Genomic DNA, 24,216 nt, shown 5'->3' on the forward strand with positions numbered 1-24,216 from the left:
AAAAGAACTGATTGAAAGCTTTTGCTTTGTCATTCCTCTCGCTTCCTTTTCCTCTCTTCCTTCCCCGTTTGTTACTGTGGACAAATGCAACTTACTTATTTTATAGAATCACTGGACCTAGAATGAGCCGTAACCTCGAAGTCTGTCAGGTCCAAACTCCCATCCATTGCTATAATTCTCCACTTGATTCAGATCTCTTTCTTCTCCAGCAGCTTTTTGAGCAGCATTTGAGTCTATCAATTAAAAGTGCACCAATGACACCGCTTCCTGCTCATCGCCACCTCCGCGGGATCCTTGGAATCCTTTCAACCAACTCTGCCAGCATGTCTCAGGCTGAGTTTGACAAAGGGGCTGAGGATGGTAAGCACCTCAAGACCAAGCCAGCAGACGATCAGGTGCTGTTCATCTATAGCTGCTACAAACAAGCGACTGTGAGTGACATAAATACAGAATGGCCTGGGATGTTGGACTTCAAAGGCAAGGTCAAGTGGGATGTCTGGAATAAGCTGAAAGGGACTTCCAAGGAAGATGCCATGAAAGCTTACATCAACAAAGTAGAAGAACTAAAGAAAAAATATGGAATATAGGGACTGGATTAGGCTTCTGGCCATGCATTTCATCTAAACTGACATCATGCCTTGTTTTTCTAATACCGCGGATGAAGTGAAGTAATGAAAATAACAAGTTAACCCTCTTCCTCAACACTGTCCAGGGTACGGCTCGAACAGCTTAGGGGCCAAAATGGTTACAGACTCTGCTGAGTAGTTTTTATCTGTAGATCAATTAAAAGTGCATTTGATACTTTAAAAAAAATATGAGAGTAGAGGTTTTGGAATCAGACAGTTCTGGGTCCAAATTGTGGCTCTACCACTGACTAGTGGTGATAGCTTAGGCAAGTTATTCCACATCTCAGAGCCATCATCTTGTTTGTTAAAATGGTTATAACAAAAAATAATTCCTAGGAGTTTGAGGATTAAATTAAGTAATAATGAAGTATATAAAAGTGTAATATATAAAAAAACTTAGCACTCAGATCTAAATTAAGAGTAGCTAAGCAGTTCAACAGGAACTAGGACCCATGCTTCTTGTCTGACTCCAAGGCAACATTTTTCCACAGCATCTTAACTGTCTTTCTCACAAGATCTCATAAAACTACTTTAAAAGTTTCTGGTGATGGAGTACTCCATATGCTGTCTCATTGATTGTAAATGCTGTTATTAATAACAATACCTCACAAGTATTCGGTGCTTTAGAATTTACACTGCACTTTCACAAGTCGGGGAAAATACCCAAGCAACATGTCTACTAATGACTAATAGAGGCAGGAAGCAGGAGCAGAGCTTCTGAAAGAGATCTTTTAATGATGCAAATATGAAGTTGGCTGCACTAGTGAGGAGCATAATAAACATTAAAACCAGTTAGAAGTGACAATGTGTGATATATTCAGGCTTCAGAACTTGGCTTTGATGAGTTGAAAAACCACAGATATCCAGCATAGGAGTTGAGGGGCAAGAATTTAAGTTACCTGTAGTTTAACAGTCTAAACGGTTCAGATGTCCAGGAGGGGCAGCTCTTTGCATATATGGATGACTTTTCATGTATAGAATATAGCTACAACTTAGATTGCATAATGGGAGAAACCTCGACGTGTTCATTATTTAGAGACAAAGCATATGGAACTGAGACAAACAAAGCAAATAAGTTCTCAGAAGTCAAAATTAACTGGGTGTTTCAATACGACAAATGTGTCATACTGAATGCAAAACTTTTAAAAATAGAAACTGTTACCTTGGCTTTCTCACAACCTTCTCAAACAGTTTTTCGTGTGTGAGAATTTTTACATTTGGAAAATGATCAAAAGTGAATTTTTAGAAATGGAGAAAAGTGGAGGGTGCATTTTTAATATAGCATATTTCATTGTTTCTGTATTGTAAGAAGAAGGAACATATTTTTTTTCTGTTAGAAAGAAAATGGTCTTTTTGAATTTCAGCTCCCTTGGAAGACAAATTTTTAAATATCAAACTCTGCCTAACTAACTGGTCTTAGCTTTATAAACATAAGTGGAAAATTAGAATGTCATGCAGTTATCAAACATTTGAAACTAATACCCAAGCAGATACATTTGTAACACCTCATGATTTCTTAATATTTATAGGTAATATTCCAAATCAGGTCTTTCTCTTTTTTCTCTTTCTGCCCCAAATCTACATTTTATCTAGCAGCACTAAGTAGGGGGTTGATTTGGGTAGGCCAAGGGAGAGAAAGACTGACCATACAAGCTTGAGACACTGGTAGAAAAGGCCCGACTGTGCAGCTACGGGGAATAGGGTGTCTGTGCTAGACAGAGCCCAGAGGAGCCCAGTTTGTGTCTCATAATCCAAATTTGGTTGATATATTTTTGAAGTTTCTAAAGGTTAACTGCATGCTGTAATACACTATAGAAAGACATGAAGCTGAATTTTACTGTGCCAGTCAAGAGGCTGGCTTGAATTTGCTATTTAGGACTAAGAGAGACAGTACGATTTACATGTGTGAGAATGTGAGAATAATTTTACCTTCTGTTGTTTTTGAAACCACCTTGGGCCATGATTTTTAAATTGAGACACAAGAAGATCTGCTGGGGTTTCCATAGCAACATTAACTTATCTAACTGCCCTTGTTGTATGTAATACTTTCATTACTAGTTTGGCTTTTAAATGTATGCTTTAATTATGAAATACAACTGAGTTAAGAGTCTCAGGCACATTTAACTTTCACATTTTACTGACTGATGCATGTTTAAATAAACCTTGATACTGTACTTCTGAAGACTTGCTACCAAAGCAAGTGTGTGCAAAAACCTTTATGTGGTCTTCCTTGCCCCTGATCTCTGACTTCACTGTATTCCATTCTACAGATGACACCTCAATCAACTTCTCTAAATACATTTATAACAAGCCATAACTAGGATAAAACAGAAACAAACAAACCTTAGATGGCCTCAGTCCAGAAACTAGAGCCCAGTGGGCTCTCTATTCAAGTCTGTCTACAGGCTGATTCCCTTCCCTATCTTTTCTTCACTATTCTTTGTCATAAACGTCCCACACTACATACTCATGTTTTCTTACCAACTTCTGAGAATGTATGTTCAAGGACTAGCCTGAGACTCACTTCCTCCCAGAACCCTGATTCTCCCCACTTCCTTCCCACAGCAATCTCTCTCTCTGTGGAACCGCTGTTACCACTGTGACCACCATGTGACACGTTGTTTGTGACCGGGCATCATCCCTCCCCTCTTCTTCTTCTTTTTTTTTTTTTTTTTTTGATAACAGTGTCTTGATTTTCCTTTGAAAAATTTTCCTCCATTCCACACATTCTGGTGGTGCCATCAATTAACATGCCCTGCCCCAGCCTGTCAAGAGATAATCCATGACCCAAGTTGGACCAATCACATTCTTCCAGAAAACTGAATTTTAAGTGAAGTCAAAGGAAAAACAGTGGAAATTGTGTAATTCCAATGGCGGTTCTTTCAAGAGAGTGTGTTCATTTCTTCCATTTTTCTGTGCCTTGTAATCAAAACCTGCTAGCAGATAAGATCCCTATTTGAGTATTTGTTCATATATCATCTTAACTCTTGATTAGAGGCTTGAGATATGCACATTTTGCTTTTCCAGATAAATACTATTTACGCTCTCTGAAGACAGGGTTGGGTCTTTATTTATTTTATTATTCCATATAAGTCAGCCCAATGTAAGTACCCAATAAATGTTGTGTAACAAATGAAAGACCAATCTTAGAAACTCCATTCTTATAATGTACTATTTGCAAGGCAACTTATATCCTTTTTGAGGCAAGGTTGTAAATAAATTTTTAATTGCTACAATTTAAGAATTTTCTTGGGTATAACAGTTGTCTTAAAGAGAACTTACAACAACTTGTACACCTAATAGTCTGAAAATAATGTTAGCATGGGTCATACTTCCCCAATTTTAGAAAAGGAAAGAGAAACTAAAATCCTATTTCAAACACCAGTTTCTGAATTAAAATAAAATTTTTTTTTGGAAAACAGACAATAAAACAAAAACAACACACCTTCATCTTGGGCTTATGATTTTCCCTAGAAACAAGGCAAGATGCTTCTCTAACAGATAACAGTGGAGGAGAGTTAAATTGTTTTTGACTAATAAATAAATAGTGTAGATGATTTTTTCCACTTCCAAAAAATGGCAGGCAGATTATGGTTCCTCAGAATCATCTGACTTATATCAGTAATTTAATTGAATGCTTAAAAAACTCAAAGAACAAACAAAATGGTTAGACATAATAAACCCAAACAAACTTGATCATATTAAGTTTTGAAAACAGTGAATATGGTGCACTCTTCCAAATCATTTACATATGCTTAAAATACACAAAAGGGTTCACCTATAATAAAAAAACAGAATTTATAAATTCTCTTCTTCTGATTGTCTTTTCAAAAATGAAAGACTTACAGAAGTCTTTGAATAGTGTGGTCCTCTGGTTTGTACCTTAACGTGGCAAATAGTTCAGCTATGAGAAAAAAGTGAAAATACCAATTTGGAGCTTTTCTGAGTCAACTGTAATGGTTTTTGGAATTTGCCTTGAACCCACACTCGATGCATTATCACTTGTTTTTTCCTATTAACTTGTAAGCGACGATCAACCAGATTTTGCTTCTCGTCTAACCCAGCCTTGCAGAACATGTTGTGGACTTCCCCTGTGGGACAAAAATGGCAATCAAATGTGTGACACATGACTGAGTGGGAGGGCAGTCAATAACATGGAACATTAAATGGAATGACTGACCATCTTAATTTCATTTATACTAAGAAATACTTTCCAGTATAAATTGGTGAAGGAAACACGTGAAACCAAGTGGGTTTCTTTTGCTTCACACAAATACACCAAGTACAAATAGGTTAACACAGCAAGTATAAACAGTATACAACACTATTGGTTACAACTTTCAGTATTTTGAAAGATGCCCCACTTGAGTTTTTGTTGGTTTGAAGAGGTTCCAAATGGCACATTACGATAGTTCTAACATATGTTTGGGGAAATTCCTTGAATACAAGATTCATCTTAAATACTTTTTAAAAATGAAAAGTTGACAAGAGATAAGTAATTTTCTTTTTCTTTTTTTTGATAAGTAATTTTGATAAGGACTCAAAATCATATTCCTTCCTTTGGCTGTGGCATATTATCAATTTTTTCATATCTGGACTAACACTATCTCCAAAATGGAACAGACTACAACTTCATTTGGGTATAAGGATGGAACAAGTGATTATTTAAAGCAGTTTTGACTGGAAAAGGATTAGAAGGCAAAAAGGCCATTTTCAAGCTTTTATGTAGAACAGTCACCAAAGTGTGACGACATCCAATGTTTAATCAACTATTGAGACATAATTTTTAGAGCTTTTGAGTTTGATCTCTGCAAACAATAACCAAAGAGAGTTTTTACAGCTAATTATTTCCTCTTTTAGATAAACATACCTTCTGAAAAGAAATATGCTCTGGTACCATCTCCTCGAACATAAAAATTTTCGGATAAACAATGCCCTGAAAAAAAAAAATTATGAGAAGAGAAACTTAGTGTTCCTTAAAAAAAAACCTTGACATGAAATTTAAATGAGACATTCTTTAAAATGCAGGAAAATAATTCCAAACTGAATATACTATTACCCCTTTTAAAACGAAGCTGAGTCTTGTCATATCTTCCATAGTCCCGAAATAACAGCATTCCCCCAGGTTTCAGTAACTTGAACAGTCGGTTTACAACACCTTGCATCCTTTGAAAACAGAGCAAGATACTTTTTGCAGAAATATTGTTTTATATGACACATTTAACATTCTTAAAGATAAAATAAGAAAAGCTCAATAAGGACAAAGAAATCTAAGCCACAAAAATAAGGGGAACAAAAACAAAAGTATTTTGTATAGAAAGAAAAAGGACACCAATTTGCTAAATTCAAAAGACCTGGAGTATTAAGAAATCATCCAAATGACCAGAGTGTATGATGTCAATGAGCTTGACGTATGATGTCAAAGGTAAACTGCAAAACCACCTAGACATTTTCTGATATTTATAGCAAAGTAAGGTAGTTCCAAAAATGAAAGGTGCTTCATTTTCCTTACATGATAAAAAATATACCAAAGCCATTCCAAATTGTATATGTCTAAACAGGGATCATCTGCCTGCCAAAAAGTTCCTTTTATCCTGACTTATTTAATTCAAAGGTACCATCATTCACCAAAGTGTAACATTTCAGAGACATCATTAATCTCTTTTATTTTTCTTCCATTATTCTCTCCACAACCATTTGGTCATCAAATTCTATGACTTCTTTTTTTAATGACATCTTTGATATTTTGTCTCTCGTTTCCCATTGGTACTCCCTTACTACAAACTGCTACTTCCTCAGGCCTGGAAACAGAATAGCTTCCTAACATGCTTTATTATTCTCCCTGTCAATTCTTTCTGCATATTATTGATAAATTATTCTGCTTAAAATGATGGTTTTCTCACATCATTGCTTTGCTCATAAATGTTCATAGTTTTAATCCACAGGATAAAATCTGAATTTAATTGAGCCCTTAAGATCTCCTACAACTGACCTCAATTAATCTTTCCAACCTCTTTCCTATTACTTCCGAATGTGAAGTATCAACTCTAGCCAAACCGTTATATGTTTGGCTCTGAGCAGTCCATGCCTTTGTTCATGTGTTTTCTCCTCAAAGAATTCTCTCTTCCTTACTCTTTGCCTATTTAAATTCTATTCACACTGCAAGTCCCAGCTCAATACTGGGAAGCTGCTACTTTCTTTCTTTTATTATTTATTCTACTCAGCTGGTTCCCCATCAAATACTACCCCTTGTGACTGCTCTTGACTTAATGTTTTCGGTTAAGTGTTCATGGCCTCATATATGATTATGGGCAAGAGACGGCAATGATTTCAGATCTTTTATCAATGTCCAGTGATTGACATTGGCTGATCACAGAGCTCTATTGAGAAAGATTCTTAGGGTTCATTGGGAATGATGATCAGAGTACAAAATCAGTTAATCAATGTCTGCCCTGGGCAAAGACTGGTAAATGGCAGCTAGTGTGCTCAGTCCTTGCCATCTCTGCTTTATCCATGCTACTTAAAGTTTCTGAGATTATCTTATTTTAAAAATGAGGGGTATGGATCAGATAATCTGTAAATTCTTTCCAATTAAAACACTGTTCAATGGGATAATGGGATGAAAATCCAGATTATGTTAGGTTATAAAGGAAGTAGATATTAAGAAAATGAAAGTAAATATGAAAACAAGAGAAATATAACAGGGATGGCATGATTAAATAAAAAGTTCTTTAAAAATCTAGACTGTAAGTGCATGAAAGGGAAAAAGAAAATAATTTTCCCTTGTTTATTTTACTACAGGTTATTTTCACACTGTGCTTATATCCTTAGGCTTTGGCAATTAAAGAAAACCATAGCTAAACCTTAAAACACTCACTTTCAGAATAAATGTTTTATGTAAGAGAAAAGTCTCTTTCTGCAATTATTATTAAAATAAGCATGAAACAAAAATGCAGAAAAACAAAGAACCAAATACAGTTGACCCTTGAAGAATACAGGTTTGAACTATGTAATTTCACTTATACATGAATTTTTTAAAAATAAATATAGTGGAAATTTTTTTGGAGATTTCTTTACTACTGTGAAGCAATTGTACTGATTACACTAAACTACCATAAAGCAATCATACTGCTGCTTCTTCACTATCAACACATGAATTGTTATACCTGTAAATAAATACGCATTTTTTCATTATCTGTTCATTTTTGATGTCAAGTGTAATATGTATAATATCTACGGTGTTTTGTGTAATGTAAGACAATATTGATATAGGTACTGACAGACAATTCGTCTTGTAAACAGATGATGTAAGCTTACGGTATCAATAAATACAGCATACTATTGTAAATGTATTTTCTCTTATGATTTTTAAAATATTTTTTCTCTAGCTTACTTTATTAGAGGAAGACAGTATAAAGACATATAGTGTACAGGATATGTGTTAACTGTTTATATTATCAGTAAGGCTTCTAGTAGGCTATTAGTAGTTAAGTTTTGGGGGGGTCAAAAGTTACAAGTGGATTTTCAACTATGCATGCAGGGGTGGTGGGGTCAGCACCCTTAACTCCCATGTTGTTCAAAGGTCAAGTGTACTTTAAAATGTAGCCACATCCTTCTGCAAATCCTTTCTTCCTGGCTATCCTTTAACATCTGGGGTTGTGGGCAATTAAAGAAAACCACAGCTAAACCCCTATAGTTTATTCCTATTTAAGCTGAGAACTGCCCCCTACCACCACTACCACCAGACTCAAGGTCTAGCTGAATCATCTGCTGTTCATTTGTGCATGGATTTTCCAAGCTGGCAAGAAGTCACTCTTCTAGAACTTTCCTGGGGCTGAATCTACTACGACAGTCCTAAATCGCCCTAAAGATACTGCCTTGCTGTTTCACTTAGTACTGCCCTCCTTCTACTCATTCACTTTATTTTTAGATCATTTCCATGTAGGTAAGAAAGTGGCTATTGACATGATACATCTAAATTTATTTTATAGTAAATAAGTAGAATGAACATACTAGACTATAAAAGCAAACTTCCTGACATCTGCTTCCTCTTCTCTTTAACATTCAATTCAAATCATGAGAAAATACATTATCTTAACTAATTTCGAATAGTCTTTTTGTGGTCTTATTTGGAATTTAAACATTTCCTGTTATGGGTGTCAAATAGCAAGTCTTGCTCTCTATCCACCTACTCTGTCCTCTAACTATTCATCCTTTTAACTATGAAACGAAATACATAGCACCTTTCTACCAGTACCCAAATAATGCCAATAGTCTAAACAGATTAGCAGAAAGAAATAGATTATAGAAACTAGGAGGAAAACATAGCTTTGTGGAATCTTATATATCTCACCAGGTGCAAATATATCTTTCATTCAGATTTATTTGGAAATCAAATTTGTTTTTCTACAAGTAATCAAAGTGCTTATCTCTGAATGAGAAGTAAAAGGACTGTAATGGGCCCTAGTGACCTTGTAATTGCAGAAAAAGAAGCACATGGCAACTCAGTTTATTTGGGAAAGGGTCACACTCATCAAACAAAAAGTGGTTGATGCCAAGTCTCTATCTACTGACAGAGGCTCTTTCCTGGAGCTGAATCTACCACCACAGCAGAAAACTTAATTTTAAGAAAGCTTACAAGGTACGACCCGCTACACCATACATATGCCTTAATACATATACGTTGGGAGAATTCTAAGAAAAGTGACCACTTTAATTGCTGGTAATATCTTTTTATGCTTCCTCTTTGGAGAAAAGCTATGGTTATTGTTTCAAAACGCTGTGTGTGAACAGAAAAATTTAAGTCATAAACATTTAAATAATGGTACTAGGCCAACCTTAGATTATAAAGGTTCTATGTTAATCTGGTAAATCTTAATAATCCCTAATCCCCTAGTGGGCTTCTTTAAAATAACTTTTAAAGCCCCTTGACAGACCTGTGTGAAGTCAAACAGATTCACAGCCTACCTCTTCATGAACATTAGGTAAAATGCTAAATCAGAGATGTTTGTTTCTGATCACCAAGTACAATCTTCCTCTTGGGAGTCTATTAGGCTCTTCTGAATTTGTAATTTCCCTGAAGCACTGTCACTTTTAATGGGTATGTATCTTGCCAGAATATGCTCACTTCGTTCTGACAGTGACAGAGAGCTCACTAATGAAGTAGTATGACCAGTTTCTTTCTGAAAGTCTGAAGAAAGGAAACACTGCATTTAAAAGGCTGCATATTATATATAATATAGTTCACTAAATAATAAATTCAAGAATTGCCATTTTTGCTTTGATAGTTCTAAAAACTACTACTGATAAAGGGGCTTTACACATTTGCTTTGCCCTTTCGTCTTTATTCACCTGTCAGGATGAATAGAGGAGAGCACAAAGACAAGAAGAATGACATCTAGGATCCCATCTGGAAAAGGGTAGGGTAAGCCATCATCACAAACATCATGAACAAAGGCACAACACTGGGCTGCTCTGTAGGATGAGTGCGACTGTCATGATAAAGGAATAAAAAGAAGAAGAAAAAAAGTAGTTAGCAGACTTCTAGTATTTTCCTTAAAACAAAAAGGTCATTTTTTTTTTTTTTTACTTTTCTCAAGTGCCTTTCCTCTATAAATTTGAATGCACTTTATTTTTGATTCGGTATTCTGTCAGCTCATTTCAAAAGCCGCTATAAAAAAAATTAAGTCTAACACTTGGTCTTGATAACAAATATTCTTTGCAATCCCTCTTTAATTTTAAAAGCGGAGTAGGGCAGTCTTTATGAGTCAGTAGGCAGTGCTGTTGGAACCCTAGCCTGTGTTACATCAGAGGCACTGAGCTGCTCCTCAGCTCTCTCTCGCTGCTTGTTTGATGCCGCCTTTGGCTTCAAATATAAATATCTTATACTACATAATCAAAATTAGATAATGGTGATGGTTGCACAACTCTGTGAATAAACTAAAAAAATCACTGAACCGTATACTCTAAAACAGTGAATTTTATGGTATATAAACTATATCTCAATAAAACTGTTATTTTTTTAATTGCATTACAGCACGCGCGCGCGCACACACACACACACACACCACACACACACACACAATCTGTCTACAAAAACAATATTAGAAGGATATACACCAAAATATTAACATTGATTCACCCTGGGACTTTAGGAAGTGTAATTATAGGTGAATTTTATTTCAGTATTTTAGAAAATGTCTACAATGAGTAACTACTACTCATATTATCAGAAATTATGTTACACATTTTTACTATACATTTTTGTTAGAAGAATTTCCTTTCCTTTTCCATTTCCTAACATTACCTCTCTTGCTAAAGTTATGCTGACTAGCATCTGAGGACTGGTCACTCAGGTTCCCCACTGTTTCCTTTGCATTTTAGGATATTTTAGTTTTGCGATATATGTCTTTTTAGACATTTAAAACATTGTTTTTAAAACTTAATGAGTTCCTACTATGTGCCAGAATATGTGTATGACTCTAGGGACATAAATATGAAAAAGATCACCTTGTAGAAGCTGTTGGCCTTTCTAGGTGTACCAATCCTTTCAACTCTGTTAAATTCAAAACAATTTTTTTTAGGGTCATATCTTAAACATTAGTTGATGGCATGATTCCAAGAATAGTAAAAGCTCAGTTAAAAATGGTCACAGATAATGTTTGATGAAGAAACATTTCAAAAAAACAAAACAAAACAAAACAAAACAAAAAAAACACTTCAACAGCAAATAAATCATATTCTTATATGGTTCTCTTTAAAAAAAACATAAGGCTTACCTTTACCAGCTCCACAGCTCCAGAAGCAAAATCACAACAATAAAGAAAGGACTCTGGAGCATTCCTATGAAAATGAAAGAAATATTTAAATCTAGAACCTGGATATGCTCAGACTGCCAAAGAAAGGAAACTGTAGGCTTGAACAAGTTAATAAGTACTTCCCTAAAAAGAAATTTGGACGACACTTGGTATGTCATTTCTTCTTTATAGGTATTGTTCTCTATAGTGGTATATGGCTGGCCTTTGTGCTGCTACTGAATCAGCATTGTCTCAAACGCTTATCTTTAATTACAGGGTAACTTTCAAATTCCTGTCCTGGTTTTAAGGCTCTCTACTACTAGGGCCTACCTGCCTTATATCCCATCCTACTCTCATATGAGAAAGCTCCAAGGTCATCCATCAGCACTGCTTCATCCTCCTCCTGCCCCTCATAGGCACTCTTTCCTTTCTGCCTCTAGCCAGCATGGTTTATAGCTACTCTTAGCTACTCTTCTCCAAGGATCCTCAGACCCCTGTGTCCCTTGGTGCTTCATTCCTCTTCCTGTGTGTACAACTCATTTGGCTCCTGGGCCCCTGGAGCCCTGATAGGGCAGAAAAACATATATACATATAACAGCACGTAAATATAACTTCTAAAGAATAAAACACTAATATGTTAATTCTTACCTATCTTTTCAAGTTATTGTCAAACTTTTATTGAGCCTCATATATGTGCCAAGCATTAGAATACAAAGTAGTAAATGAACTTATGTAGTAAAAAGCAAGGGTATGAATTTTGGAGCCAAATAGACCTGTGTTTAAATCCTAGATGTGCTACTTCTTAACTCGATGAATTTGACTAAACTTAGTTGCTTTATTTACAAGATGTAAATAAATTAAAGACTTAGTTGCTTTATTTACAAGATGTAAATAAATTAAATTCAGCTTTTTTTTTTCAGGGTTGGGTGAGGATGTTTATCCATATGAAAATTTTGACTAATTTTAGTAGGCCTCCACTGAACTTACACAGGTTCTGTTTGGCCTTTATCTGAAATTCAGGAACAATGGTTGGACCATGGTTATTAATGGGCAGGCATATACTTTATCCTTCTTGATCATCCCTCGTATGCTGGTATCAAATAATTCTTGCATCATGTTGCTTAGTACCATGTCTGAACCACAAAAGAGATCAGTATGTCATTAAACAGTAATTATAAGTATGGTCCTGGCTTTTGCGGATTTTATAGCCTAGTTGGAGGCATGGTTGGTTTTATACAATTACTATAGGAATGTGGATAGGGCAGGTGCTCAGAGTCTTGTAAGTCTTAAGAATTTTGAAGTAGGAGGATGAGGAGAAGGGGAAGGAGAAGGTGAGGAGAAGGGGAAGTGGTATAAAGGTGTAGAGGTGGGAGTCTCACACCAAGGATGAGAAGTGGAGTTGATCCCAAGAGCTGAAACTGGTATGTGGTAGGATATCCAGGTGGGAGGTGAAGCACATAATTAGAACTTCTAATTTGATCAGGAGGCATTTAAAAAAAGTAAGATTTCTAAATAAATATGGAATACAAGCACAAATATGCAATTAGCAAAATCTCACCCAGGCTCAGATTACACTCTTAACGCTACTCGTTGATCAATACTGTACAACACATTCATTCTGTGGCACTAAGGATTGACATATGACTTAAGATCTGTCCAAATAAGTTGAAGTATGAGGAATAGAACTTGGTTATGAAATGTTAACCAGTACTGAATCAGAGTGAAAACTTGCACTGCTTGTTTTTTCTCATCTGTCTCATACAAAAACAGTGCTTTATTGCAGCACCTACCCTTATTATTTTCTATGAAATCCATATATTTGTGACTCGTAATTTGATGGATTGTCACAATTGTTTGAAATATTCTCAATAAACACTCGGATGTATATAGCACTATGCGATATGATGGCTAAGCGCAAGGGCTCTGGAACCAGACTGCCTAAAATTTGAATCCTGGCTCTACCATTAAGTTGTATGACCTTGGAATAGTTACTTAATCTTTCTGTAAGTTTGTTTCCTCATCTTTAAAACATAAACAAACATGGCATATAAGGTGGCTGTGAGGGCTGAATGGATTCATATAAAAAAAGTTTCTAGAAAGGTGTCTAACTCAGAGTAAGAAACAAATAAATGTTTGTCATTATTATTATATTGTTGCTGTTGCTTTTATTCTTAATGATTTATCACATTATTAAAGGAAGATCTGCCTCTACCTTTCAGGAACTTAAAAACTTAAGAACTTAATAAGGTTCTATGAAAACTTCCATTGAACTCAAAATGCTTCTCTGGACATTGGGACTTCTATGAAAACTTCCATTTAGCTCAAAATGCTTCTCTGGACATTGGCACATCTAGCTCATTATGAAAAGTATGCAGTCTATCTTTGGGTAGTGGTTACTAAACACCCACAAGACACAGAACAGTCTAGTAGCTAAAGGAAATCATGGGCCATTTGCCACATGTCTTACCAGAGTGGCAGCATAACCTCTGAGAATGAATTCCTACTGCATCAGTAGCCCACATCGAAGACTTGTGACCACTCAATGCCTTTCCAGAGTTTTTCTATAAAATCAGCTGACTGCCTTGGCTCTTCTCCCAGTGAGCAGGTGTAAATATCACTACCATGACCACACCACCAAGCACTCTCTTGGCAGAGGGTTTAACAATTAAATGATCCTTGGAGAACGATAGGACTTCTCAATTCTGGAGGTCTAATTATGGTAAAATATTCTGAAAATGTAAAACATTAATCCTGTACTCTCTAAAAGTAATGAAACATAATTTCTTAGGTGGGGAAAAAAGTCTAATCCTTTCTTTGGAAGGTTAATCACTGGTTGCCTTTTAAAGATGAATTAATTATCTCAAGTTATTAAGCTGCAATGATTTCTAAAATATGGATATGAAGCAAAAAAGAAGACACAGCAAAGAAGAGCCAAGGAATGAGGAGGCAAGAGCTTGCAATTATTAGTTGGAGGGAGAAGTAGAGAGGGAAAAATACAACTAACGAGTGGGGAATCAGATATTAATCAGTCAATATGTACTGAGCTCTACCTATCTATATTGTATGGTTAAGATATCTGAAAAATCAGATTAGGGTAAAACATGTTGTCAGCCTCAAGGAATATAAAAAGTGGTTGGAGAGACAAGACATAGGAAATGACATGCTAAATAATACCTTGAGCTGAGCCTAAAGTACCACATAATCAAATGTCAATGTAGTAGACTTATGTGTATTATAAGCTTGGAAATCACTGGGATGAAGGAACCTGGTTATATGCTATAAAAGAACAGGAAATTTCAGCCTAGAAATTGAAAAAGGGAAAATGAAGAAAATAAGAACAAAAAGAGAAAGGCCATTCAAAACTGCAAATTTGCCAGCATCACTTCTGCCTGTCCACTTTAATTGGTTATTTGATGTTATCAGGGAATTACTTACTATTCATTATATTACGTTTATAATAGTATTAGAGAATGTCTTGAATTTTTTGAGATACGTCATAAGACATGTCATATTTAAAGATAAAATGTCATGATGTTGGCATTACGTTAATAATTTTTGAATTGAGGTGATGGGTATATGGGGATTTGCTGTGTAATGCTCTTTATTTTTCTGAATGCTTTCACATTTTCATAACTAAAGTTATGAAATAGTATTGTTAAATTTAAAAATATGCATAGAGAAAAGATTGAAAGGAATTATAATAAAAATTCTGTCAGCAGCTATGTTAGGATAATGGGGATGATGGGTGATTTTCCTCCCCTTTTCCTATAATGGAAATGTTCTAGAATGTGTTTATGTTGATTTTGTAATGGAAAAATAATATGAAAGCTATTAGGTAAACAAACTACAACAACCACAAATAACAAACTTGACAGACTAGCCATAGGTAAATGGTGTTAGAAAAGTTTTGTAAGGTGTGTCTTCATCATGGAAATACTAATACATATACGTGAGGTGGTGGACAATAGGAATAAGTCAGGAGAACACCTCTGTCCCTATCCTTTACTTTTGCTTTTTTGAGTTTTAGGGTTAGCTGCTATTACCTCCAAACAATTCCAAGTCTAGAGACAATAATTTGACATCTGATGGTTTTATCTTGGATATGGCTCTAGAAGTGATGACAAAATAAAATAAGGGTTAAAGTATAACCTTTAAATTCAGTTCTCTATGTGTAAAATGACACTTGCTTGTCTTTGAGGAGCAAATTAAATATCTAAAGTTTAGCAATTCACAGCTAGAGGAAGGATCAAATCTCTTGCTCTTTTTTTTTTGTTTTATTATCTCATCCATGCACACACACGAGTGTAAAAAAATACTTCAGTCTGTGGTGGACAACCCATGGCTGTGAAACATTGTTTTCAGAGTAAGTCCCAGTTCACTTTAAATTGGGCACTAAGACTAAGACACTACTTTTGAAACTTGTCTTAGTCATTGTTTACATGGGAACAAGAACACACTACTGTCATATATATAACAACATTTTTCCAGAACTTCTCAACATCCCATACATGTATAAAATTTTGTAGAAGAAAACTCTAAAACTCACTGCAAAGTGTTCAGAATTGGAAAAACACTATTTCCAGCACCACAGCCAACCTAAAATCAAAAGAACAAACAAATATCATGAAAACAAGGTTAAATTTTCCTTACTATAAGAAGAAATTTACTGTATCTCTGGTATGTATAGGAGAGTTTTTAAAACTCAAAAGCAATGAAATAAATCACAAGATTTATACTGAGAAATTTGACTATGGAAACATTTAAAATTTTTACACACCAAAACCCAAAATAAACTGAATTAAAAGGTGCCCAACACTCTGTGAAAAAAAATTTGCAATAAATATGATAAAAAGGCAGAACTCATTAAGGAAAAAAAAATTATAGCTAAATAAGAAAATAAATAGAACACAAAAGATGTACAAATGGCTTCTAACATTTTAAAACTATGTGACCTCTTTAATAATCAAAGAAACACAAATTAAAACAAGGTATAATTTTTAATAAAGTGGAAAATACTAAAATAAAAATATTCCAATCAATGAGGGTGTGATGAAACAGACATGCACTGCTGTGAACTGCTATTAGTACCACTTCTTAGAAAACAATTTGGCAAAATCACATGGTATCATTTATATGTGGGATATAAACCTAAAAGCAACAAATGAGCAAGACAAACAAAGAGACTCATGGACATGGACTATAGGCTAGTGATTACCAGAGAATTATAGGTGGTTACTGGGTGGGGAGGAGAGGGAGGTAGGTGGGGAGGAGAGGAAAGGTAGATGGGGTAAAGGGGGTCGAATATAGGGGGGGAGGGGTAGGGTGAAGTGGGTAAAGTGGATCAAATATATGGTAGCTGAAGGAAACTGGACTTTGGATGGTAAACACACAATGGAATATACAGATGTCAAATGATAATGTACACCTGAAAATTACATAATTGTATTAATTAATGTTACCCCAATAAACAATATAAATAAATAAATAAATAAATAAAAATAAATGAAAAGAAAGCAATTTGGCAATATATCTTAAGAGTATTAAAATTTGTTATAAATTATGAACTAGTAAATCTAACCTAAGATAATTAAGGAAAGTGTGGAAAAGTCTATATACACAAAGATGTTTGCTGTAGAAACCTGAAAACAATTAAATGCTCAATGGTGTGAAAATAGATAAGTAGAATTACAGTATTCTACATAGTAAAATATTTCACAGCCATAAAAATGTTTATAGAGAATTTTTAAAAACAGGGAAAACAAGTTATGATTTAATGTTAAACAGAAACAAAGCAAACCCCCCAAATACAGGTACAGTATAACTCGATAATATAAAACGGTCTAAACAAAAGGAGAAAAAGTCAGTAAAAAGTTATCAGTGGTTAAATTCATTGTTTGTGAGATTATAATTTTATTTCTCTTATGTACTCTTTAGCAAATTCTATTAATATATTATACCTTTATAATCAGAAGGAAAAAATATTTTTAAAAATAGAAAGTCAAGATCCATACCGGATTATAGGAAATTATATATCTCAGTTATTTCTATTTCAACTAAAATAGGGTAATAACAGAAAGAGAAAGAAATTAAGGCAAAAAGTTTATTGGTATTTAAAACTGCTTTCAAGTAAAAAATTAAAAGACAAATTAAAAAAAAATTAAAACCTGACTGATTAAAGATATGAGCCCCTAACATTTTTTTATGCATAGAAGTATACCTAACAGTTATTTAATTAGATTTGATCATTTCCCCCCTAAAAAATGTGTCTCATTAATAAAGTAACATGGAATACACATTTTAAAATAATTAGTCACCTCCCATCTTTGCCCCTGCAGTACAGTACCTCTAGGATTCTAAAAGTGGCGTTGCTACCAGGAAATAGCTCAGTCTTCAGAGGTCCTTTTCTGTGTTTTTCAGAGTCTAGGTTGGAAAAATTGGATCCTGCTTTGCTTTGACTATCTGACAAGCCAGAACTTTTCTTACAATGACTTTTTTCTTCAGGCATAGCATGGCAGTGCATTCTTGAAAAACAATTTGCAGGGTTAGTTTTCGCATGATCCCATGATAATTCTGTTGCCTTCTCTTCGTTTTTTTGATCAACTGGAAGAATTTCAGGAAATTCTCTCAACAGCCAATTACGATCCTTGAAAAATTTATTCTTATGAATCTTATAAAATGTGTCCCAATATTTCCTAGCTTCACTCTCATACTTAACTAAAAGAGAAAAAAAAGGTTTATTTTACTATGAATTATATTCACTATTATTTATCATTTTAATAACTATATATAAGTTAAATGTTAAATATACATTATTTATCACTTATAACAAGTATATTTACTATTAAAAAACTTAACTCCTATTTATCTGATTTTTTTTTAACCTCTTTAAGGCTAAAACTATTAATGCTCTCAAAATGTATAAACGCGTGGGTTATTTAGTCCAGCTGCTTCTATCTTAATTGTTTGGCTGATAAGTTTTTGTAAGGAGTATAATCATTGCAAACTACTTTCTACAGTCCATTCTTAGAATTGTAATAATCATTTTTTATCAATAACTTGTAAAGCTCTTTATTATCTCAGAAAAAAGATACCGCATTTTTTGTCTGTGTAAATGTAGTTTCAATACGATGTCTGTGCAAATTGGTAATCAGACAGGAAATTGTGGAATTATAAATGATATAATCTTAGAGCCAGAATGGTCCATTTAAATACTCTACTCCAATCCACTTGTTTTGCATTAGAAGAAAGACAGCACAGAAGAGATGAACTCAATTGTTCCAAGTCCCAGAGCCCCATCACAGCAGAACCAGGCCACATATCTTGACTCCTGGAGTCTAGGGGGCATCCCATAACTTAATTCTTCCCTCACCTTCAGAGCAATCTCTTCTTGTTGGCACTGCCTAACATGAGAGTTTCTGAAGCTCTTTTAAAGGAGACATGCATTTTGTGATGTCAACCCTTAGATTTCCCTGGGTCCCAGGGCCCTAAGATTTAATGTTAGGTGAAACATACATGTATGTATATACACATATTTACTTTTACATGTACAGAAGAGTCTTAGAAGGATAATCGCATAATTAGTAATACTAGCTGCTTAGAGGGGAGCTTAGAGGCTGGGCACCAGGGTTTGGGAAACAATTTTCATTTGAATTTTGATCTGTGTGAAATTACTATCTATACTAAAAATAAATTAAACTAAAAATAAAAATAAACTCATTTCTTTCATAATTTTAAAGAAGCCCCTCCCCTCAGAACAAGCAGTGCTTATAGTCAGGTTTGTCTGTGTTACAGAGCCCTGTCCTAAAGCCCTTATAGTTTTTCTTTTCTTTCCATTTTTATCTTTATGCCTCTGTACCATGGATCTCCACCCATCTGGCCACAAGACTTCCTTCCCATCAAGGCTGAATTGTATCTGGCAGCAGGACCACTATAAAGACAGAAACTCCCATATGTATTTAAGGTCTGAGAACTGAAAGTAGATCTCTGAACAAAAGAATTACGTGATGTCGAAGTCTAAAACATGCTCACATCTGCACTAATGGAAAGAAGCCTATTTATGGTTAATCTAAAAATGTTGGATATTTATCTTTAAAATATTTCTATTTCTACTGTTAAAAATTGGAGTGTGCCTGATATCCTGTATAAGAAAACAAAACAACATTCTTAAAATCAGATTCAGAAGGAATTAGGAAACTGTCAAATTTCCTCATGGTCTTCTTATACCTTCTCTTCTTTCTTTTATCTTAAAAACTCTCTATGCTGGTAAAAGATTTTTCTGCTTAATAAAAAGTAACTACCTAAGAAGGTCTATATTTAGTCTAATCTCTAGTATCTGAGTTTCTAATACCAATCTACTTTTTACCTATCGGTAAATAGAATATAATACTATACTTTGATTAATTTGTGGAAATATTCCCCTAGGAATTAATTGGGGGAAGAATGGTAGACAGCAGGGGAGTAACATGAAAGAAAAGATATTCAGAGCAGTACTATTCATAATAGGAAAAAGTGGGAAATAACTCAAATATCTCAAAACATCGGAATGACCAAGCAAACCATATAGGTCAAAACAGAGTAACTCTGCATAGAAGTTAAAATTTAAACAATAATGTTTTAAGAGAAAACATTTATTCAAAATGGTCTATACACTGATTATAATTCTAAAATTTATTTTACATTCAGTTATAACAATCAGATAAAAATTTGGAGTGATGGTAACAACTTGATTATCATGTAGTTCTTTCTTTTGCAAAGTTTTATCTATATTTTACACAAAGACAGAGAAACTTAGTTGATTCTTCATTCAACTTGCCTACATAGTTTCCTAATTTGATGAGGGATTGAATTAGACCATCCCTCTGTTCAAACTCTAAAAAGTCTACGTACTTTCCTATTAAACCCATGACTTTATGGAGAACATTAAACATTAACAGTTCTACAAACTACGAAATACTGAATTAGACTGTTGTCATATGAGCCTGCATTATTTTAATTTCTACAGTTTATAAAGAAGATTAATCTGCAGTGAGATGATTGGAATTTGGTTAAGATATCAAATATATCAAGGACCTAAATTCAAGCCTAGCCTATGTAGTCTTTAAAAAGGATCTGATTGTTATTAAAAGATGATAGTCAAGGTCTGCTAATATATATACTTCCAAGACTTTTTCATATATTTCTCCAAAATTAAGAAAAAAACCCCAATTATATAAAGTATTATACCAATAACACAGCATTAAAAATAATAATAACACTTAATGAATGTTTATTATGTGCCAGGCACTATGTCAAATGCCTTAAATGGATTTTTTTTTCCTATTTAATCCAAGTAATACCTCTTATATTATTATTGAAATTTACAAAGAAACTCAAGGTCAGAGGGAATAAAATTTTTTCCTAAGGTCACCCAGAAGAGCTACTACCTGGACCAAGTCTATTAAACTTTAAAGCTCATGTTTTTAACCATTACACTACATTGTTTCCCAAACACAAAATCAATACCAACTCCCTCCAAAATGTCTCTGAAAATAATCTGTTTTTCTGATTCTGTACTTTTCCTCTCATTATAAAACAACAAGATGAAAGTAAAACCTCAGCATGACTTATAATCAGTACAACTAAATTGTAAAAATAATGCTGATTAGAGTGAACCTTCATAGGAACAGGTCAGAAATACAGAATTAATTAAACTCCATTTGAATTATATAAATTCTACAAGGTTATAAGCTGAAATTACGATGAGCAATGGCAACATAAAATGCTCTGTGAGAATACATGGGCTAGTGAGACAGAAACAAAATAGAAACAGCACCCAGGATGGGCTACGGGAAAGGCTAATGGACTGGACCTTTTTTTTTTTATGCTTTTTAAAGTTGTGTTTTCAGCAGTATCTCCAATCAATGCTGGCAACTCCATAGTTACCAGTAATGTGTGACAGCTTCTGAGATCCTGCAGATTGATACTCAAACTCATAGTTATGGTTATGAGACAATGTAAACACCTTCAGTATATGATTTAATTTCCTGAACTGCAAGAGTATCTGTGATAACAGGGGATTTGGAAGAGCTACTTTCCTGACCATGAGTGAAACATTTAGTTTCAACCTACTTTTGAATCATCTCAAGTTCAGGTCAATAATGGTAAAATATATATATAGTGTGGAGAAATCTGCCCTGTCTTCATCGTGTCCAGATAACCTTCTAAACAGGTATATTAATGATCAATTTTTCTTGCAGAAGCATTTTTCCTTTCACTTTCCTCGGCTGCCAATTCAGAGTTAATTGCCCTGTGCCAATGACAGTAAAAGGGATGTAATGATCTGTTTAACCACAGCCAGATGAAGCAACTTCTCAATTATTCACTTATTAAATTCAGTATTGCTGAGGGGAAGAAGAAATATGACATACTAACCATATTTAAATATTCAAAATTCAACCTGAATCACACTGAATATCACAACTAAGAAAATGAATTAAACCATTTATGTATCTGACATATATGATATGATTAATATGAATTATGAAAATTTATTCTAAGTTGCAGTGTAACCAAAAGTAATTTAAAGTTATTTTTGCATATCAATTACGCAAATACCTGAGCTCTCAAAGTTGAAAATTTCCACATGTCACTATAAAGTTCATTGTCTAATAAATGCAAACTCTTAAAGTATGAAATGAAAAGTACATTTCTAAGAGTACTGCATGAAATTTTAAACAAATAAAGCTGATATACAAACAAGTACCCTAAATTCATCAGCACACAAAAATTTTGGCTACTCTATTTTTTTTTCACATAGGATACCCTCAAGTGGTTAAGGTATAGTGGGGTTCTTTCACGATTTTGCTTGGCATAGATAACTCATCCTAGGTAGGCAGTTATTTACAAGGATATTTAAAAGTAAAAACAGCAGCTGCTTTTGTTATTAAGTTTTAAAAGCCCATTACATTTTCTAAACAACCAGCTGAGATATAACACACTGGAGATTATGTTAGAAAATTATAAAATATAATCATGTTAACGCAAAAACTGCCAAATGTAGCTTTCTCATTTCTTGGAATTAACCTGCTTTTAAAGAAATATGAACTAAAAATAAAATTTAAAAGAAATCACCAAGGATATGTGGAATTAAAAATCATTAATCTGGACCTCTAATTGAAAGAAACATTGCCAATGAGAGCCTGGATACTATACATTTTGATCACAGAAATGAAATGTCAACCATTCCACAGCAAAAGACTGTTATTTGTAATGGATAAATTCTTATTTTCAGAATTGTGATGGTGTTTCCTGACTTCAGTCCTCACTAACAACTGAGACAATAGGTGAGAATAGGATATGGAGTGACAGGACAGACTGACACACAGGGAGACCAAAAGAAATGTACTAGAGAGTTGGCTAGCATGGGAGAACAACCAGTATTTCCTCTCAGTGGCATTAAAATAAGTGAGATAAGATCAATAAACAGTGCTCCTGCTCTATAATAAGCTGCAAAAAGAATACTTTGTGATGGGAGAAAGCTGGCTCTTAAAGACTTAGGACTCACCTAGGTAAGAAGAAATGGTGGTTAACAGAAGCACTGGGAGAAGAACTGGGTCAGAGCTTCCTTTGGATTTTCACAAAGTTTGGGAGTAGAGCTTTTAAATGGATCTATTCACCTTGACCCATATTCATCAGAGGCATTAAATATGAAATTAGAAGCCTCTGCCAGGGCTTCTGCAGACTAGCAGCTCTATGATCCTTGGCAGAGACTGGACTGGATGGCTGGGTAGGCATATACTCTCATTGTAATGCCCTATCACTCAACATAGTTCCTGAAATCAAAAGTTTTCTTTCTTTGCCACCCTCATAGCAGCCTCAGTTGCTGCTCTGTGCAAACTTGCTTAAGTGTGATAAAATGGTCACCCTCACTGTGTGTTCCTCTCCTTGTCCCCTGACATGTATGAAGTCCACTGCACTGAGTAGTGTTGCAAGGGGGACACAGATGGGACCCAGCAGAAATCTTGATCACTTTGAGTAGTTTTAAAATGGAATCTTTTGTTCCATGTCTCCACGGCAGCCAGAAAACTTGCTCAAAAGAGACTGGACATGCTAATAAGCAAACCAAATGCTTCAAAGCAGTATCATCAGTTCTCTATAGCCTGCTTTTCCTGCTTCTATAGAGAGAGCCCAGTCACCACCTTTCTATTTCAGTCACACTATGGTTCTGTGGGAACTGTCATTTTCCTCTACTGCGGTTTCCAAGGCCCTAAAATAACCTTCTCATTAGCTTCACTCAAATTCATTGTTAACATAAATAGGCCAAAATAGACAGCCACATACAGAGCACTTTAAGGGAACATCATCAGCACTGCTCATCTATTTATGTTCAAACAGAAATATTCAAAAGAATGTGAAAAAAAATCTTTGGTTTTTCATATTATCAGGAAAAATACCGTGGATAATTTTTAACTTCCTGGAAACGAATTAAGATGACTGATAACTTTTAATTCAGTTTAGGCTTGACTGTCTCTGTCACATCCAGGTGGCCACTAGCAGAAGCTTGAGTAATGTGGAAAATATGTCTGTGCAGCTGCTGGCAAAGAAGCAAAATTATACTTCCTCAGAAACAGTGTGACAGAGTTCCTGCAAAGGAATGCAATGCTGGCTGATTTGTAAGCAGAACTGCCACTGGTATGCACCCTCAAATCCAAACCCAACACTCACTGGCCATATTCCACTCTGGACTGCATGGCTGGAGCTCATAAAAATAGAATGGTTCCACTGTGGACCAGGTGCTCTTCTTTCTTGTCCACATT

The 24,216-nt window shown here is 34.6% G+C and overlaps 2 protein-coding genes across 3 annotated transcripts in view; one reads left to right on the forward strand and one right to left on the reverse strand.

Annotated features, from left to right (window-relative positions):
* Nucleotides 1-323: 323 nt before the first annotated feature.
* LOC120597177 (acyl-CoA-binding protein-like) lies at nt 324-650 on the forward strand. The gene has a single exon (XM_039855949.1). The coding sequence runs from the start codon at nt 324-326 to the stop codon at nt 585-587; it is 264 nt and encodes an 87-aa protein (XP_039711883.1). The 3' UTR covers nt 588-650.
* A 3,028-nt stretch (nt 651-3,678) lies between these two features.
* The window catches only part of METTL8 (methyltransferase 8, tRNA N3-cytidine), a 61,749-nt gene continuing 41,211 nt past the window's right edge, over nt 3,679-24,216 (reverse strand). For both annotated transcript variants that reach the window (XM_039855946.1, XM_039855948.1), the window contains 7 exons: nt 17,766-18,136; nt 15,969-16,018; nt 11,405-11,468; nt 9,978-10,117; nt 5,686-5,792; nt 5,497-5,562; nt 3,679-4,717 (listed from right to left, as the gene is read on the reverse strand). In XM_039855946.1, the coding sequence (XP_039711880.1) occupies nt 4,527-4,717; nt 5,497-5,562; nt 5,686-5,792; nt 9,978-10,117; nt 11,405-11,468; nt 15,969-16,018; nt 17,766-18,136 (989 nt within the window). In that variant the 3' untranslated portion in view covers nt 3,679-4,526. The remainder of the gene's footprint in view (nt 4,718-5,496; nt 5,563-5,685; nt 5,793-9,977; nt 10,118-11,404; nt 11,469-15,968; nt 16,019-17,765; nt 18,137-24,216) is intronic.

This window comes from Pteropus medius, unplaced genomic scaffold, assembly GCF_902729225.1.
Source record: "Pteropus medius unplaced genomic scaffold, Ma_sr-lr_union100, whole genome shotgun sequence".
NCBI classification, from domain to species: Eukaryota; Metazoa; Chordata; class Mammalia; order Chiroptera; family Pteropodidae; genus Pteropus; species Pteropus medius.

What these genes read in the sequence shown, in the direction of transcription:
- LOC120597177 (XM_039855949.1), top strand. Translation starts at nt 324, where the DNA reads ATGTCTCAGGCTGAGTTTGACAAAGGGGCTGAGGATGGTAAGCACCTC.